Source organism: Nymphaea colorata, chromosome 13, assembly GCF_008831285.2.
Source record: "Nymphaea colorata isolate Beijing-Zhang1983 chromosome 13, ASM883128v2, whole genome shotgun sequence".
Taxonomy (NCBI): Eukaryota; Viridiplantae; Streptophyta; class Magnoliopsida; order Nymphaeales; family Nymphaeaceae; genus Nymphaea; species Nymphaea colorata.
This window is the reverse complement of record NC_045150.1, coordinates 1,007,404-1,027,973: the sequence shown is the minus strand read 5'-3', so window position 1 is coordinate 1,027,973 and position 20,570 is coordinate 1,007,404. Positions and strand designations below refer to the sequence as shown.

Below are 20,570 nucleotides of genomic sequence, written 5' to 3'. Positions count from 1 at the left end.
GATGTTGTGCCTCACATAACCCATAACCTGGGGCACAATTCGTGATGCAGCTCCCAATTGGAGAAACACCAATAGGTCCAAGCGTCGAATACGGTATTACGGTTGTGGTTCAGTGTAGGCGTTATCGGAATGGCCTCAATTGGTCTATTCGAATCGATGATTCGTTGCTTAGCCAATTCTAGAAGGCATGCAGGCGTCAACTTTTAACTGCTGTTAAAGTATTTGCTTTTTTTTTTGAAAAAAAAAAAGAAAGGTCGATTCACAACTCAACTCAACTCGCTTCACATGTTATCTGATTTTGATGTTACCGAAGGGGTGCTGCGATCTAAAGCAGGGTTTTATGTGGAGTAGAAGGCATTTGGCATCCATTGAAATCTATACACTAGAACTTCTCAAACGTTTACAGGGCCAAAAGTTGGTAACAATCACTGTGGTAACATCTCTAAAGACCAATAATCATAATGGCAAAGCAGCATAGAACTTGCCTGCTTAACTTATCAATTAACAGTTATTCTTTCAATCGAGAACCTGCATTTGCCACATTTTTCATTCTTCCTCATTTTCAGCAAGTTTCATAATCGTTTAAAGGCTTACCACAATCCAAATTCAGACGGAGAAAAGCAGGATGCAGCAAACCCGGTCAGAAGTCCGGTCATTTCTTTTTGTTTGATGAGCAGTGGTAGTTCGTCCCCACAAAATAATTGCTTAGAACAGATGGGACCCGAAGTAAGTCTGAAAAACAAGTTTCCTTTCATCTAACAGCCGAAAATTTCGGCATCTACACATGATTTTTAAGCTCCGGCTTAAACCAACAAAATGCTGGTCGTTCAAGTCGAGGCGACTGTAGGAATTCAAGGTAAAGAACTTCTATTTTTAATCGGCAACTAAATGTTGGCTTCTTTGACAACTTTTCCTGCTTATATATAGGACTGACTTCGTAGGCCAAAATATTTCGGAGAAAACATAATTTCTTTGACTGTTTTAAAGTTATCCTAGAGCCTTGAGACAAAAAGGATATATAGTCATCTGAAGGAAAGACAGATTATTTAGTTTGCGATATCATGGAACAGCCCACATGAAACTAAAACATTAAAGGTTTGATAAGAACATGACACTGAAAGCAAAAAATCAGCATACAAATAATTGGAAGAAGAATAATGCTTTCGAAATTTCTGCTGCCAGGATGCAGAAGTATCATTTTTGACAATATAATACAGTAAGATGGTAAAAATTAATAGACAACAGAAAACAGTGAAATAATTTTCATTCATACAGATGTGTAAATGCGCGGTGTGTGCGTGTATGTAATGCATATAGGATAGCAATTGACTGTCCAGAATCACCTAGCAGACCTATCCTAGCAATAGCTTTTTTCTACCCCAGCCCATGGCTATGAAATAGAGAACTAGAGTACCACCTAGGGTCCCAACAGTGGTTTGTAAGAACTCCTTTGTGCCAGTTTTAAAAAGACTGATTTTAATATTCATGCCAAATATGCCTGTAACAACTACAGCCATAGTTATTAACAGAGTTGCTATATTGATCAGGACGCCCATGTGCAGTAGCTGGTTCTGTTTGTCATCCAACATAATGTTGATGTAGTCCTCAGTGTCGTCAACATATTCTCTTAACTGTGGCAAAAAAAAAAAAGTGCTGTAGAACTTGATATAATATATGCAGTATTTCCATGAAATAGCATAAGAGAATGATCTAATGGTACTCCACACAGCAGCAAAGGTTACAAATATCAAAAAATTCAAAACAGCTCAATGACATTAAGAAAACAAGCAAGCTATTTTTCCATTTGATAATCACATCAGGCGTAAGACCCCTTCCTACTCTGTTCATTTAGGAATTGTATTCTATGCATCGTGATGGAAATAAAATGATTCAAGATGGGTGGTTTACCTTTCCCAATCTACTTCACAAAAGAAGCATTCAAAGATATTACTATTAAATGATAGTTAGTAAACTAAATGAGCAGATTCAATGATTACGCACGCATGTTTCACAAATGTGTTCACCACTGCTTGTGAACAACGGCGTCTTAAATATCATCTGTTTGTCTCTGTGTAGACTTTTCACGTTTACATCTCCCCACAAGAAAATATGCACTACATTTTACTTGGTAAATCTTGTCCAATTGTGCATTTTAGGTAGATCAAAGTGCATAAATAATTTTAGCATAAGCCATGTTTTTATTAAACAATTTTAGTACAAACTATTTCCTTAGTTGAATTTGGGTGCAATAAGGGTTTGCTTCTTTGAAGACCCTAATGTTCGTTTTCTCGGGGTTGGACATGGTACCTTTAAATTAAAGTCGAGGATTCTGTAGGAATTGCTTGAGAACGATCATGTGTAGAAGAAATATATAGATAATAGTGTATATACATCGCTCCAATTATTACCTTGTGTCCTGGCCATTTTAGCAGCTGAGCCAAACTGTGCTATGGCATCCACTCGTACTTCTTCAGTTTCTGGATGAGTATTTGCACAAGTTAAAGGAGAGGGGTATGTCTCTCAGCACAAACTGTTATAGGTCTGCCAAACCTTAGGCTGCCTAGCCTGGAATTATTTGGATGTTATTGATACCTAACGTGTCCACATATCCACAATTCTGCACGAGACTTATTTATGCAATTGCCATCTTCCATTTTTTCTGGAAAGGCAAGCAACTAGATGCATGAGCGAAGGCAGCTCTCTGGGTCGCTACCGATGTCAGGACTTTTTTTGAAAGGTCAAGACTCATTATGGAAAAGTCAGGATGAACCTGCTAAGAATAAAAAAGAAGAACGGCGGGGTTGGTTTGGTATGGTTAATGACATTTTGTTGTTCCTTCCTTACCAATAGAAGACAATGGAGTCCATGGTTAGCAAGCATCAACAGTCAGCCTACACAAACCTTCGATTATGAGAACTCGCAAAGCAAAGCTCTGACGGAAATGGCTTTCAATTTGATATCTCTCAGGTAGGGCACAACACAATAGTTGTTGTTCTCTTCTCCGTTGCATAAGCATGGGGTAGGCAAAAAAAGGCCCCCGGATCAATAAAGAAGGGAGAAGTCAGTTGATTCTTCTGAAGAACTGAAAGCGAAGCGCTATGCCATTGCGTTGTTGTTCAAGAACATTTGTAACACGCCGAGGGCTTCTTCTCGAACAGCTTTGCCAAGTGTTCGGTCACATAAGGAACTTGCTTTCCTAGCTTCCATCTCTCCTTGACAGCCTTCCCTCCTAACTTGCTCACGATTTGTCTGACCTGAATCAGTGACTACTCACTTGACCTTATAGAAAGGCCAGGACTCATTATTGAAAGGTCAGGACAGTAATGTCTCTGTTATCTTCTCCGGTCGAAATACGGGAAAACCCCATTCAATTATCGATGGAAACTTTGATACTAAACCGGATCGAGCTCGGGATCTGATTGGAAATAGGAAGATCTAGGATATGTGGCCAACCTCCTGGAAAGAGAGATGTGCATGGACCAGGGCCTCAAATAATGTGCTCAATGGTAGAAAGATCTCGTCGAAACTACCGACACCCCAAAGAATCGACGAGAAGCTGCAAGAATTCGACGCCAAGCAACTCGCTGGTGGGGATCGAATGCCCTAGCTCTCTCTGAAAAAAAGAGTTCCTACTGACCGGTCACCTTTAGACCTTTATCCTTCTCTGACAGCAAAGTCAGCGGTTTAGTCAACAAAAATCAAGTACAATACAAGTACGAACGAAGCTAACCAACCAAGCTCGGAAATCCATCGGGTTCCTAAAGACTCCTCTACTTGTACTTTGATTGAAAGGTGAAGACTAATTGCAATTCAATGCTCTTAGTGTTCACCATACCAAAAAAAGTGAGGACTAATTGCAATTGTATGCCATTAGTACTCCCTGTACAACAAAATGTCATTAGTACTCTCCCACCCCCAAAAAGATGTGTCTGTCAGGTTCGGTTCTTCTTAATTGGGTCGAAAATAACGAATAATGAGACAATTCATTTATTGACATTTCGTGTCCCTCTGCCTTGTTATTCCCATCATCCGGTAACCACAGGATGATCCACAAGAAAGTAGGGTCCCCACCATTCCTACCTCTTTCTCTTTGGGTTGACCGATGCGGAACTTGAGTTGTGCGGGAGACAAAAAAGGGGCTGGAAGGTTCATTCAAAGACGAAGTCAGCCTTCTTTAAGGTCTTTCTTTTGTCATTGCAATTGTATACTGTAGAAATACGAACAAGACGAAGAAGAAGAGAAACAATGATCACGATGTAACGTGGAAAACCCTCAACACGAGGGAGAAAAAACCACGAATGAGGAGGAGTTGGTGCCCACTAGCAGCCAGACTCTCTCTCTCTAAAGATTATCATTAACTCATAAGGATTAGGGTTACATGACTTAAGTAGAGCCCAAAACGGGCTACAAGGCGGGTCGGGTATGGATCCGGACCCGAAACCCACAATCTATCAACACTCCCCCTCAAGTTGGGCGTACATATCAAACATGCCCAACTTGGATACATTCCTCTCAAATGAAGCTGAAGGAAGAGCTTTCGTCAGAACATCAGCAGTTTGGTCTTCAGACTTCATGTAAGGTAAGATCAACTCTTTCGCATCAATCCTTTCCCGAATGAAGTGACGATCAATTTCAACATGTTTTGTTCTGTCGTGAAGTACAGGATTGTTGGCTAAGTTGATTGCAGACTTGTTATCACAATACATCTTCATAGGTCCTTCAATCTCTATTCCAATGTCAGTCAACAATATCTTCAACCATAATAACTCTGACACTCCCATAGCAACTGCCCTATATTCTGCCTCTGCACTGGATCTAGAGCAAACATCCTGTCTCTTGCTCCTCCATACAACAAGGTTTCCTCCCAAGTAGACACAGTACCCTGTAGTGGATCGTCTGGTATCACCACAACCTGCCCAATCCGCATCAGAATAGCCCTCGATTTCCACAGTCTCTTGTTTCACATACAGGAGTCCCTTACCAGGATTTTTCTTCAGGTAGCATAGCACTCTGTCCACAGCCTTCAGATGTGCATCGGTTGGCGCATGCATGAATTGGCTCAAAACATTCACCACAAAGGTGATATCAGGTCTCGTGAGGGTAAGATAAATTAGCTTCCCAACCAAACGTTGATATCTTCCCTTGTCTTCTTCACAGAGAGGCTCTCCATCTCTGAGACTCAACTTGTGCCCAGTGTCAAAAGGGGTAGGAGTAGGTCTACATCCCAATTTACCAGTTTCTTCCAGCAGGTCTAATGTATATTTCCTTTGGTTTAGTACAAGACCAGTACTAGACCTAGCAACCTCCATACCAAGAAAATACCTTAGTTTTCCAAGATCTTTGAGGTCGAATTCTGTAGCCAGTAACCCTTTTAGCTTGATAATCTCTTCCTCATCATCTCCAGTAACAATCATGTCATCTACGTAGACGAGCAGGAGAGTAACCTTGCTCTCCTTCTTCTTCACAAACAGAGTGTGATCTCCATTTCCTTGTTTGTATCCATGACGTATCATCACTCTTCTCAGTCGTTCAAACCACGCTCTGGGCGATTGCTTAAGGCCATACAATGCCTTTTTCAGCTTACAACACATTTCTGGTTCTTCATATCCTGGAGGCATATGCATATATACTTCTTCTTCGAGGTCACCATTGAGGAATGCATTCTTAACATCCAGTTGATACATCTTCCACTCCTTCATCACAGCTAGGGATATAACCACCCTCACAGTCTTCATTTTCGCAACAGGAGCAAAGGTTTCCAAGTAATCAATTCCATATTTCTGGCTAAATCCCTTGGCCACAAGTCGAGCTTTATATCTTTCAACACTCCCATCTGGTTTGTACTTGATGGTATACACCCATTTGGATCCAACTAGGTGAGCGGCTTCAGGAATCTTCACCACTTCCCATGTCAAGTTTCTTCTTAGGGCATCTATTTCTTCTTTCATTGCATCGGCCCACTTGGAGTCACTTTGAGCTTCAGCGACAGTCCTGGGAATCACAGCCAAAGAAAGAGTAGAAACAAAACACTTGTAATCTTTCCCAAGTCTGGAATAAGAAACAAAATTACCAATAGGGTGTTGAGTACATGACCTGACACCCTTTCTCAGGGCAATGGGAAGATCGTCATTCTTCTTTTCAACCTCATCATGGGTCTCCACGGTCTCCTCGGTAGGACTTGGTTCATCCAGGGAAGGAGTGGCATTGGGATTGGAAGTAGATCTAGCATCACAAGTCATCACCTCTGTCCGAGTACCTCGTCTAGAGTAGAACTGTCCAAACAACTGAGGGCCTTCCTTCTCAATGCTATTGTCACCCCTTTCCTCATTCTCAGGCACATCAACAGTATTAAGTGATTCTGTTTTCTTGTAGTCCAAAAAATCTATAAACTGAAGTTCCTGTCTCTGAGAATACTCTTCCCTGCCCACAGACTGCTCCCCCTGAAGAGGATTCACACCAAAGTAAGAGGCATGTTCCAAGAAGGTAACATCCCTCGTAACATAAGCTCGACCAGTAATAGGATCAATACATTTGTATCCTTTTTGCGTAGGGGAGTATCCAACAAAGACACCTTTGATAGACCTAGGATCAAGTTTCTTGACATTTGGACTGTGATCATGGATAAAACATACACAACCAAAAACACGAGGAGGAAGAGGAAATGGTGGACGACTGCCAGGAAGCAACGAGTGGGGAGTCCTACCATTCAAAACACGACTGGGCATGCGGTTAATAAGATAGGCACTAGTAAGAACTGCATCACCCCAATAGTGTTTAGGAAGATTTCTCTGAAACAAAAGAGCCCTGGTGACATTAAGAAGTTGACGATTTTTCCTTTCAGCTACCCCATTTTGAGGGGGGGTGTAACTACAGGATGTCTCGTGAACAATCCCCCGTTGTCTAAGAAACTCCTCAACAGGCCGACACATGTACTCACGGGCATTATCGGACCTGAAAGTTTTAACATTCGCACCATACTGGGTATGCACAAGAAGAATAAATGTCTCGATGATTCGAGGAACCTCGCTGCGGTCTTTTAACAAGTATATAAATGTAGCACGAGAGAAATCATCAATGAAAGTGATAAAATACTGGAAACCTTGACGGGTATGAATGCCCGAAGGTCCCCATACATCAGAGTGAATCAGAGAAAAAGCTTCATTAGCACAACTAGAAGAAAGAGGGTACGAAGCCCTCACATGTTTGGCAAACTGACAAACATCACAAGAAATGGAAGACACATCAAAGGAGGAACACAAGTCTGGAAACAAATGTTTCAAAATCCCAAAAGGTAAATGCCCAAAACGTTCATGCCAGTACATAAAAGACTGAAGACAATCTTCTCTTCTCTTATCTGTCTTGCGGATCGCTGTCAACAGAGCAGTAGCCACACGTATGGGAAGACGATATAATCCATCAGAAGCTAAACCAATCCCAATCCTCTTCCCTGTCACCAAGTCCTGCAAAACACAACGATCGGCAGAGAATATAAGTTCACAATTCAATTCTTTAGTAAGTCTACTGACTGATAAGAGATTTAAAGGAAACTGAGGAACATGTAAAGCGCCCTGCACATGAAATTTGTCCAACAAGGACAGAGTGCCTTCGCCTGCCACACAGGTAGAGGAACCATCTGCAAGAGAAACACGTTCCCTTCCCGAGGACAACTTATACTCATGAAACAATTTTGGGTTACCTGTCATGTGATGAGTAGCACCACTATCGACAATCCATTCCCCCACAGAAGAGTTACCTTGATTGCCAATAGCTGCAAGAGCATGATTAGCTGTAGTTCCCTCTGAGGTCTCAGTCTTGTTGACATCGAGCCTGCCCAAATAAGCCCTTAGTTCACGAAGCTGGTCAGCAGAAATGGAGACTTTTTCTCCACTAGAGGCTTGCACCTCAGACACGGGCGTTCTCCCAGTCAAAGATCTCCCTCTGTTCCCCTTCTTTTCTGGATGAAGATCCCAGCAATAATCCACAGTGTGACCTGTCTTCTTGCAGTGAGTGCACCGGCGAAGAGACCTAGATGGGCCGCCAGGACCACGACTCACGAGAGCAGATCTCTCGTTATAGGGCACAAGTTCCCTCTTCCCTTCTTTTGTAACAAGCCTTCGCTGTTCTTCCGCTTCAACACAGGAGTACACATCTTCAATACTGGACACCTCCCCTGAATTCAAAATCTGACTTCGAACACCTTCAAACTCATCATTTAAACCTGCTAAAAATAGGAACACCCTGTTTTCCCATTCATGAGCAACATAGAGCGCCTGATCATGGGGACAATGCCAAGGAATATCAGAATGATAGTCAAGCTCTTCCCACTTGGCTTTCAAAGCCCCATAGTACTCTGCAACAGACGAGGTCCCTTGTCGAATGCCATAGACTGTCTTCATTACTTGGTAAGTACGAATTGCGGTCTTCTTTTGGCCATACATTTGCTCGAGGACCACCCACATGTCTCTAGCAGTCTTCTTCCGAAGGATAAGGGGCTGAATATCGGCGGAAACGGAATTGACAATCCAAGTTTTCACTTGATTATCCTCAAGAAACCAAGTATGCCACACATCACTTGTTCTTGCTGGTTCGGGGTTGCTCCCATCAATATAGGCCATGCGACCACGGCCAGCAATCCCCATGGTCATAGCAGGCGACCACGAGAAATAATTATCCTTGGTGAGGCGAAGAGTGATGACCTGCATGGGAACATTCTCCGTTCTAAAAGCCCCTATTTCAGTGGGATTGGTGTTGACGGTTGACGAGGAAGAGGCTGCCATAATCACAGACCAGTAGGCAGCAAGGGCAGCAAGAAGCAATCACACGATACAACACCAAAAAACGGACAGAGAGCAGGAAACAGAACCAGGCAAAGCGGCGCGGCGCTGGGCGGGAACAGACCAGGCAGTCGGCGCGGCGCTGGGCGGAAACAGACCAGGCAGAGCGGCACGGCGCCGGAAAAGGACACGGCGTTGGGCGGAAAAAGACCGCCACTGGACAGGTCGTCGTTTGGGCAGGCCGACGCTGGGCGGAAGCAGCAGAACGGGAACGCCGCTGGGCAGGCCGACGCTGGGCGGAAGCGGCTGCGCTAACCAGGGCGTCGCTGGGCCGGTTGTCGCTAGGCGGAGACGGCGGAATCCTGATCGGCGTTGATCAGGGCGGCGCTGGGCGGAGACGGCGGCGGGGTGACAGACGACGCTCGGGCACGAGCGTCGGGCACGGGCGAGACGATGAACAGTGTCGGGCGATTCTCCTCTAACACGGGCAAAAGACAACCAAAAACGCCGGAACTTCACGGCTCTGATACCATGTAGAAATACGAACAAGACGAAGAAGAAGAGAAACAATGATCACGATGTAACGTGGAAAACCCTCAACACGAGGGAGAAAAAACCACGAATGAGGAGGAGTTGGTGCCCACTAGCAGCCAGACTCTCTCTCTCTAAAGATTATCATTAACTCATAAGGATTAGGGTTACATGACTTAAGTAGAGCCCAAAACGGGCTACAAGGCGGGTCGGGTATGGATCCGGACCCGAAACCCACAATCTATCAACATATACAATTAGTACTCACTTGACCTTTCTTTTCAAGAAATTGCCATGAATCCTAACCTTTTTGGTATGGTTAGTCCTGACCTTTTCAGAAGTTTGGTATGGTTAATGACATTTTGTTGTACAGTGAGTACTAATGACATTGAATTGTAATTAGTCCTAACAAAAGAATGAAGATCAATGACAATTTTCCATCAATATGAGTTCCCTTCTTGTCTGATAGTGAATTTTGTCTTGAGAAGCCCTACGCTTTGCGAGTATGTCATTAGTGTCCATCAATTGCAATGAGATGCCATTAGTGCTGACCATACAACAAATTGTATGTCATTAGTGTGTCCCATACAACAAATTGTATGTCATTAGTGTGTCATTGAAGATCAAAGAGAAAGACAATTCCAATTTCTCCTTTCTGTCAGAGCTTGACGAGTTTCCTTAAGAAAGCACGCACTCGCAAAGCGAAGCGTTCACGTCACGAGCCAATTTCAAAGTCAAGGTCAGCGTACATGTCATTCAAAGTTGCGAGTGTCAATCTGATTTGCTTTGCTCGTGACATTGAAAAGCCACAGCGAAGCGAGTGTGCCGCCAGGAAAGCTAGTGCTCTTGAATGCGCTCCTGACATGCATATTAAAGTACCAGTCCTGACGCCGGTCCTGAGGCCCCAGGAAAGCCTGAACGCTCCAGCATGAAAGTTCCATTTCGGAAGGACGACGTACCATGATACTTTCTGTTTCGTCTGGCATATCTTATATGCTACTAAAGTAGAGTGAGAATCCTGAGCTCTTTCATCTGAGGAAGAGAAACTCGGATCTGAATCGGAGAATCTTCTTGATCCCAAGACGCTGACGGCTTTGTTTAGTGATATTCGAATCCACTGAGGATGCAATAGGTATTTGTGATCGATCAGCTTCAAGTATGACCGAGGACTTTCTATCTGCATCCATAATTACTACACAAGATGGTGGTTGGTTCGACCCGAAATGGATCTTCTTCTTCTCGAACGGATCCTTTTCCGGAAACAAAATTCATGGAAAGGTCAGGACTTTCTTGAAAGATCAGGACTCATTATCGAAAAGTCAGGATGAACCATACCAAAAAGGTCGTTCTTTGTTCAGCAGAAAGCTTCCTGTTTCAAGTTGGAGGTGTCCATCACCTTTTTGGTATGGTTAGTCCTGACCTTTCAAGAAAGTCTTTTTCTTTCAAGAAATTGACCATCAAACTTTTCACTTCGCAAGCGAGAAAAGCGGTTTATGCTTTGTTGATTCAACCAGGATGGGTGCTCTCAAACCTGTCGAGATAATGTTGAATAACTCATTCAAAGAGTCAGCTGCAATTGGAGAATCAATGGATCGACGACAGCATTCTTTCAATCTGGCAAAGCTGGCATGGCCTATGCCGGCGTATTGCCCATATGCCTCAGAAAGGCCTCTATCCGGCTAGAAGCTTTTAAAGGACGAGGAAGGAATGTGTTGATTTCAACCGATCCGCCGGGCTTTTCATATTGATTGCGCACGGGTCTACGAGACATGGGACTGAGGGCAACTCTGACTCCAGCCTTTTCCATAATGAGTCCTCACCTTTCAAGAAAGTCCTTTTCTTTCAAGAAATTGTCCATCAAACCTTCTTTTTGGTATGGTGAACACTAAGAGCATTGAATTGCAATTAGTCCTCACCTTTCAATCAAGTCCTGTCCATCACCTTTCCGTACCTCGGCCTTCTTCGTTTTCAATGAAACTTTTAAAGCTCTATCTCCGCCTTCCCCCGCCCCTCCCCTCGTCGAGCCTTGACCTTTCAAGAAAGTCCTGACCTTTCCATTAGCAAGAATGGCATAGGACTTGATTGAAAGGTGATGACTTTTTTGAAAGGTCAGTTAGGACTGATTATGGAAAAGTCAGGACTAACCATACCAAAAAGGTGATGGACAGGACTTGATTGAAAGGAGTCATGATCTTTCTATAAGGTCAAATGAGTACTAAGGGCATACAATTGCAATGAGTCAGCGAGTGCTTTCTTAAGGGAACTCGTCAAGCGGTCCTGACTTTTCCATAATGAGTCCTAACCTTTTAAGAAAGTCCTTTTCTTTCAAGTCTACGCGTGCGCCCGGATACATAGGCCGATGGCCGCAAGGAACTCCTTGTTTCGAAAGAGATGAACCGCAGAGAGGGACACCACTATCATGTGGGCTCTGACATCACCCTCAACCGCTCCCATCTACGGGATGGTCTAGAAGCTAAAGAGCAAAAATTCCTATAACCTGCGCCACAAATACGAGTCCTTTTCTTTCAAGAAATTGTCCATCAAACCTTGATCCCTTCTTTCAGTATTCAAAGTTGCTCCCCCTCATGAGTTTCTAATTACGGCACATCGAATTGCCCCTGAATGTTAATGACCTAACTACATCAGGTTCCTTTTTGTTGCTCCCGTTCTGTGTTATATGCTACTTCATTTACAAGATCATAACAAAGGTGATGGTGAATAGAAGAACTTGTATAGAGGAGGATTTCCCGCGGCGCAACAGCGGAATGCTCTCGAAACCAATTCACTTGAGTGAGACAGAGGAGAGTGGAGGTTTCTTCCTCCTGCGCCCACCGCCGCCCGTGATGGAAAGGTCAAGACTCATTATGGAAAAGTCAGGATGAATCATACCAAAAAGGTCAGGACTTTTTGAAAGGTCGCGCTTGTCCTAATCAAGCCAAGACTTGATGCTCTGCTCTGCGCGCTATACTTTTGCTTTTGACCCGATCCCTCGCAAAGATTGCTCATGACTTTGCGAGTGCTTTGTGGGCTTTGCTCATGACGTTGGAGCGGATGACAACCTTTCCTTTCCATTATCATGGTCACGATCGGATCCATTCATAGGCCTGACCGGAAATCGTTTATCCTTTTTTGGTATGGTTAGTCCTGACTTTTCCCCTCTCACTACCAACCAGCCAGTAGACATCATCTGGCTAGGTCTTGCCGATATCAACAACGAGAAAAAAGCTCACCCTGACCATGATAATGGAAAGGAAAAGTTGTCTTTTTGGTATGGTTCATCCTGACTTTTCCATAATGGGTCCTGACCTTTCCATCACTTTTCAAGCTGCGAAGCGAGGATAGTCGCGAGCTTCCTTCTTGTTCATCAATCAGAAAGAAAAACAAACCGGGCACTACGGTTAAACCTAGGCACCGGGCCGGGCCGCCGCCGGGTACCCGGCCCGACTCGGGCCCGGGCCTTGCAAATTTGATTTCGGGCTGTTAATTACTGGGCTCGGCCCGGCCTGGTAATTAATGGGTCAGGCTCGGGCCAGCAGCTTAATCTATTATTTGCATTTCTTCCTCCTGCGCCCGAGAAGCCTGACATTTGTTTTTTTTCTGAAAAATGAACTTAGGGTTTAATGACGTTGATAATGAATTAATGATACTTCCTATTTCTCCCTGTTTCTCCCCGTCGAGAATGCCTCTACGTCGACTCGCCCATCGGCTGCCTCTTCGTTGCCTGCCTCTTCGTCAACTCGCCCATCGGCTGCCTCTTCGTGGCCCATCGTCCATCGGCAGTGCCTCTTCGTCGCCGTCGCCCATCGGCTGCCTCTTCGTGGCCCATCGTCCATCGGCAGTGCCTCTTCGTCGCCGTCGCCCATCGGCTGCCTCTTCCTGTGCTCCCAGTCGATCGTCGCCGTCGCTGTCCCTGTATCCCATCAGCTGCCTCCTCCGGTTATCCCAGTCGGCCATCGCCCATCTGCTATCTCCCCATCCGTCCTCTTGCAGGTGCGCCACTTTTCCTTTTCCCCTTTCTAGTTTCTCCCTGTCCGTCTCATTTCCCTGTTTCGCATCATTTTTTTCTTCCTTATACTTCGAGCATACTGTGATTGTTGGGGAATGTTGGTCTTACACCATTTCCAAGATGCTTCTTACATCCATTTGCATGTGCTTCACAATTATCTGCTGCTTCTCCCTTCCCAGCTTCCCTTACATGTTTCTGTGGAACGGACATGTGTTCATTATTTAAGCAAATGTGGACCCTCTCAAGGCTGCACCGTGTTCTTTCAACTTTTAGGATGCTAAGAAACAAGGTGTCCATCTCAATTATACATATCATGATATCAAACACCCACTTAAAATGGCTGAGGGAGCAGCCTAATTCTCACAACACGTCCCTTGGTTTAAACTTTTATATTGCATGCTTCTCTTATTATCTGATGCTTAATCTATTATTTGCATATGAGATTGTTTACCTCCGTAGGTTATGTCTCAACATAGTCCCATTAAACTGAACCATTTCCATTACTAGAATTAAGCAAACAATTCATTTAGGCTCATAAATGTCCAAGAAATCATATACCCAAGAAATCATATAGTGCAAAATGAGTATGACTGTTTGATGGCCAGCACACGTAAAAGTGAAATTGTGTCAGTGTTAGCAGAAGCCACCAAGGACAGATCTACTTCAGAAATTGATATTTGCTTTTTCAACAGCTAAAGAATACTTTGCAAGTTTGCAAATTGCAATCCTGGTTGCGTTCTTTTGTTTGACAGTTCTCCAGGCGTAAGAATTATCAGGCGTAAGAATTATTAAGTGTTAATGCTTTTGCGCTACTGATGTTCTTTTGTTTGCAGCACAGTTCTCCAGACATAAAAGTTATTTCTTTTGCACTACTAATATTCTTTTACGTGCACTACAAGTTCTCCAAACATAAGAATTATTGATTGATCCCAGCAGAATTGCAAGATGAATATTGATTGACATGTATCATGGTAGTAAGAAGGCAGACCCGCCCCAAGGCCCGGCCCAGCCCACCTCAAAGCCCGGCCCAACCCGCCCGACCCGTTAACAATCGGGCCGGGCCGGGCCTCGGGCATAAATTGAAGCCCGAGGCCCGATATTACATAAGCTCGGCCCAGCCCATTTATAAACGGGCCGGGTCTCGGGCCGGCCCGTTTCTAATCCCGGGCTTTGATTTTTACATTTTTATCGGATCGGGCCGGGCCGGCCCGATGCCCAGCCTTAACTACGGTGAGACGTGAAAACACCCGATCCCATTCCGACCTCGAACTGTGGAATCGTCTTTGGTCAAGACTCATTATTGAAAGGTCAGTCCGGCCAGGGCCTCGGTTTGTTTGCTGTGTGGACTTCCTATTCCATGCATTTCCTACAGAGTGAACCTACAGGCAACACCAGCGAGACCCAGGAAGGCAACCCTGGGAGAGCCGACGTTTCGTTCCATGTGTCAGCACTCCACTCATCACCACTGGTTCCCATCTATGGTGCCCACATATATAGAGTCAAGAGATATGGAGTCCGAAGGGGAGGGGGGCTTTCTTCGGCTCCGTACCGTGGAGCAGGTGGAACTGATCGTCAACAAGGCCTGCGAAGTCCTTGATACTTCAAATGTGAGAGTAGAATCAGCTCTAACCGTTTCAAAAGAGTCCTGACCTTTTTGGTATGGTAGGGCAGCTAGGCATTAGGAATGAAGAGTCCTCATATAGCACTACGAAACCAAGAAGCAAAGCATGAGAAAGCTTGACAAGTCACTTATAGAAGTTCTGCCTTGACTCTCGAATCTTTTGCTTCTCGGGTGGTGGCGAACAATGCAGCTTGCGTTGTGGGAAGTGTCATTCAGACCTTGATGCCCGCGTCTCAATCGACCCCCTACGGAAGATGAGCCTTTAGAAGTCCTACTGTGCCCAATCCCGAAGAATCAGCCGGAAAGAACAGATTGAAGAAGTCAAGTGGTTTGGTTGTTGTGCGCGCAAAAGTGCTTCCAACTTCATGGAAAGGAAATGATGGAAAGGAAAGGTTGCAATTTCTTGAAAGAAAAGGACTTTCTTGAAAGGTCAGCCCTCTCAAAGATGAACGGATTTTGGTCCGAGCACCGGTCAGACCCACCTCAGGTTTCGGAGGGGGACGGGGGAACCGCAGAGTCCTAGCGAGGTGCCCTTCAAAATGAGTGCTGACCATCAACCAATGCCATGAGTACTGACTATACAACAAATTGTATGTCATTCTTGCTAATGGAAAAGTGATGAAAAGGTCAGGACTTTCTTGAAAGGTCAGGACTCATTATGGCTTCGCTTTGCGAGTTCCCTTGTTTCAAAATCGCAACTTCAAATTGCTGAAGCTGATGAAGTGATTCAGGTCAGAGCAAAGCCCTCTTGTGAAGAGTGCTCTTAGTGTTCACCATACCAAAAAGGTAAACAAACTCCTCCAATGAAGAAAGGTAGATGGAAAGCCCTGGATAGTCAACGACTAAGTACCGGATAAGGAGCGAGCTCTGCAGGGGCTTCGTGGGTGTTTGGGGGGATGATTTCGTCCTCTCCCCACCTTTTGTATTCGGCTATGACACCTGTAGCAACCTTCATCCGAGCACACATACGGGTCAGACGGAATATGGGTTCGATGTACTCTGATCTTCCACGAATGGCCCAGCATTTCATGCTGGGCCTTTTTTCCCCTGCATCATAGGTAGATCTGATAGGTCCCTAGAAGTCACGCTTTCACCAGAACTCGTGGAGGGTGCATTTCCGCCTTTGAGTGCTCGTTGCCATGCCCTCCAGTAACTTCACTTGGATAGAGGCCAGTGGTCTGTCCCATAGTGGCATAAGGCATGGTTTCCAGTACCCCTCTCTTAAGAACGCCCACCATCTTCTATTTTGTTTCCACATCTGTAGCCATTCCACGTCTGTAAATGGAAGGGGTGATAATGTGCTCATACAAAAAATATTTGTAGAGACAAGGTTACTGCAAGGACAGAGATACTAATACTCATAAAAAGAATATGTGGCATCTATTTTAAGAAGAATAGGTAAGTACAAGACCACAAAAGACATTCCATGCCCCTTGAAAAAGTGAGGCTGTAGTAGCTGTTCCTTGAGTAAAAGATTTTATATGTTAGTAGGATTCTCTCTTCTAGCAGCAATCAATGGGATATTGGTGTTCTTGCATTAAAGCACAGTCATGCTCATTTTTCCATTGAAAAGTTCCAGTAATAAGCATCCATCAGAAGTATTTCTCTTCTGTACATTATATCCTATGTTATAAAATAAAAAATGGGGCACAAGTCAGTCAAGTTCCTACAAAGACTACTCAGTCCAATTCAGTTGATTAAAACAGAATCAACAGAGATCATATAATATATAATGACCCCTTGAATATCGGCATTGAAAATATAAGCACCAGCATGTTGTGACTTCAACCATCAGCTCTTGTTTGACTAATTCGTTATGAAGCCTGCCAAGGAGAGATAGGTGGTTGTGGGCTCAAAAGGAGACAACACACTTTCTTCATAAGTATTTTACAGGTCTTGGTCATGCGGATTGAATTCCTCGTAGCTGTAAGCACTACTCTCTCTCTGTAACTGTCACATAGGTGCAGGTACAATTGGAAAGCACTTTCAAAAAAAATTGGGTATGGGGACATATGACCATGTATACACACACACACACACATATATGAACAAAAATAAGATTTTAAACAAACAAAACAATATAGAAAGTTCTATTAAAGAAAACTAAGTCATTGGAAGATTGCCTGTTAATGGAAAATCTCACTGGACCACATAGAACATGAACAACCCCCCTTTAATGTCTGTCAAGGGCACTTCATTTCCATTGTATATACACGATGGTTTAAAAGAAAACCTAATTAGTGGACAAAAATGAACTTGGTCAACTTTGACCGAGTCCAAAAAGGATGGATACGATCATGGGTGCATTTGACTGCACCTGACACAGGTTTGATCATGTTTGGGTCGAGTCCAAGGCCATACCCGTACCCGTGTCGACACGGGTACCTCACCCAAACAAAGTACCCATGTGACAAAGCTCACAGACACACACACACATGTATATACTAGATTTACTCATAAGAAAAGAAAACTTATCTTAACACTTAACAGACTAACCTAATGTATGACTGTTCAAAAATCTACTAACCTTTCAAACAACTAGTTTGTGTTAATGACCCAGTCGGTCAACTAGTGCATGGTCCATGGCCAGGAAGGCAGGAACTAGTTGTTGGGCTACCAACTAACACAACCAGGCAGCTGACTAGCCGCTTAGGCTTAAAACACAGAATACATCTCTATTGTTTATGGTCCTTCAGCAGTAGTGTTTGGGAGCCTTCTCTTTGGTCTTGTTGTGTTCAGATTCTAACTGGCTGAATTGTTTATGACCTTTCCTTTTCTCTAGAATTTAAGTGTTTGATAAAAATCAAACATCCAAAAGACACTTGGGAATTAAAAGATAACAACAATTTTATAATCTTTAGCACATGCATTAGAAGGATCTAACATTGATTTCATCTGGTCTTAGTGGATCAGAAACCAGCTAAGCAAATGTCAGCAAACAAATAACTAAATAAATTTAAAGGAATTGGTCACTACTAAGAAATCAAAGTCTACCACCGATAATTTGTTTAAGGTGCCATCTATTTGCACGAAGTAAGCTTCCAAAAGCATCTCTAATTCCTCAATTTGAAGCTTAGTAACACTTGAGCTTTCATTGATGTTTCTCATCTCGTCGTTGGTGCTATTAGGATCTTGATCCCTGCAGTCAGTCATAGTGATACAAAGCACATCATCCAACAAGTAAAAACAGTAAAAGGCAATTTTAATTGCAGGTTCTACTGAAACCATGTGTTAATTAATACCTTAAGAGCTTGCAGGAGCCCAAGAAGGCTCTGTTTAGGAAGAGAAAAATAATAAATGAAAGGAAAAAGGAAATTGTATGGTAATATTGGCTTTTTTTAAGTTAATCTTTATTTCATATGTTTTCCACTGGCTGATGTAGTTTTAGTTTTGATACAAATAACTCAAACCTTGAGTGTCATGTCCTAAGGGTATTTTCATCATCTATCAGTTCATTTTATAGATCCTAGAGGATGCCTGTAACATGTAATTTGTTCGATGTTGTTATCAATGGTGCCTTTTTATGTGCATCAATTTGTTGCCGCGTAGCTTAAAAGATGGTTTAAGCATGAGACACTTGAAAAAGAAACTCATTAAGATGAAAAAGCTTTCTGAACTGCACGTGTAGAAGCGGTGATACAAATTCTTGCCTTTCATTATCGAGAGAATGTCCATCATTCTCTAGGTCATCATTTGAGGTCTCATCAACTTCTTGATGAATGGCCTTGTTGGTCAGATACATCTCAGCCATATGTGTATCATCATCCAATAAATGCTCAAGCTCATCCCTGACCTAATTAAACATGCAAAGAAATTTAAATTATTCATTAGACACATATGTCTATCAGAGGCAAAAGAGGTCCAATGTTTTCAAAATATAAAAACCAGTCACAAATATTGCCACTATGTTGAAAATATTGTGATATTTTTGGCATCTGAATCCAGCCAATAACATTGACAAAATCTCATGATGTTTTAACAATCTTGCCGGAAAATAATTTGTGACATTAATGTGAGATTTCATGACATTTTACTTTTTTCTGAAAATGTATTCTTTAAGGGCATACAATTTTTTTGCTTGTTTTACAATTTCAAGGAAACTTTTACAAATGTTTGTAAGTGGTTTGTAAGAGAAATAGTAGGAAATTCATAATTTCATATGTCATCCTCTACACAAATTTTAAAATTTTCTCGGATTGCCATGATTTTCTTGAGGAACACAAAATCTTTAAAACAGCTTCTGAGAGAACCTTCTTAAGAAATTCCCAAGAACAATATCAGGATGACAAAAACTATTGTCTTTCAAATTTTCCCTATTTATTAGAAACAATGCTCAACTTTCTACAGGAAAATGTAAAGTTCTGAAGCCTTTCAATACATGAAGTACTATAAAACCTAGTCAACACACTGTTGCCATAGAAGCCATCTATGATATTCTTCTGCACAGTAAAGGATGATTTGGAATTTCAACCTACCTTCTGCACACGACCAGATATGGCAACTAAACGACTTTTGATCTGTCTAACTCGCTCCAGGTTAAGTGTACTGATCTTACATGTTAGCTCATCTAATACTGGATAAGCTTCTTGCTCCAATGTGGAAGTCTGAGACAACAATGGATTTTTGTTAAATTTAGTGCTATAGAAAGAAAAAGTTAGTTACATAGCAAAATGCACTTGGACGAAGGCATCAAGCAATGACTGTAATATTTTCAATAAATAAAAAAGAAAAACAAGATTTAAGGCCAAAAATTATATATATATCTATATCTATACACACACACACACACAAATGTAAACTTTGTCACTATAAAAAGTCACTACATTGTTATTAGTGAGGTTTATGGTGCAGTAGTGGCGTCAGCAACAATTTATGGCTCTTTTTGATGCCTTTCTAAATTTTAGCTGGTCAGCAACTATTCACCTCCAGCAGTGTTGACTTTTCCTCTCTCTCTCTCTCTCTCTCTCTCTCTCTCTCTCTCTCTCTCTCTCTCTCTCTCTCTTTTCCATGGAGATAGCAAAGTCCTTAGCCAAATTCATAGGACAATTAGGAGCTCAATTGCACAAATTATGGCAAATCCCAATTACTCCATAGGTCCGGTGGCACAAACGGTGAGACTCAGTCTTGGAACTAGGATGGAAGACCCGGACCAGCTAGTATGGATGGAAGGGGAAAAAAATCCATTGGTAAGCAAGGAGATTTGGAAGAGGAAGAGGTGGAGAGAAAGAAGAACTAGAGGAAGCTTGGTACTCTAAAGCTCTGATGAGATATTTTTGGATGCTTTATATAATGTGTGAAAACCATGCAGGATAGACTTAAACGCTTGGGTTTTCAATTCCCTAACAGCCGTTTTTTTTTATGCCAGGAACAGGAATCAATTCATCATCTATCATTTAGTTGCAGAATTTCCAGGAGAATTTGGGACTGGATAGTTAGAAATTTGGCAAAAGGAAAGTCCCTTGGCAAGGTCGGGTTCAGGAATTGAAGTTTTGGTGGAGTGGTAAAGTTGCAATTTAGGTGGCTAAGACGATGCTGACTCCCATATGCTTCCATATTATATGCTGGAACAAACAGAATGCAATATGTATAAGATGCCAAAGGGCTTGAAGTGGAGGACTTTGAAAAAGAGTCAATCTAG

General features: G+C 42.9%; 1 protein-coding gene across 1 annotated transcript in view; it reads right to left on the bottom strand.

The window, feature by feature from the left end:
* Positions 1–1,168: 1,168 nt before the first annotated feature.
* Positions 1,169–20,570, bottom strand: part of LOC116267223 (magnesium transporter MRS2-F-like) — a 51,047-nt gene continuing 31,645 nt past the window's right edge. Inside the window, exons 4-7 of the mRNA XM_031648836.2 lie at positions 19,408–19,536; positions 18,583–18,725; positions 17,927–18,071; positions 1,169–1,631 (exon numbers count right to left, since the gene is read on the bottom strand). Of these exons, the coding sequence (XP_031504696.1) occupies positions 1,353–1,631; positions 17,927–18,071; positions 18,583–18,725; positions 19,408–19,536 (696 nt within the window). The 3' untranslated portion in view covers positions 1,169–1,352. The remainder of the gene's footprint in view (positions 1,632–17,926; positions 18,072–18,582; positions 18,726–19,407; positions 19,537–20,570) is intronic.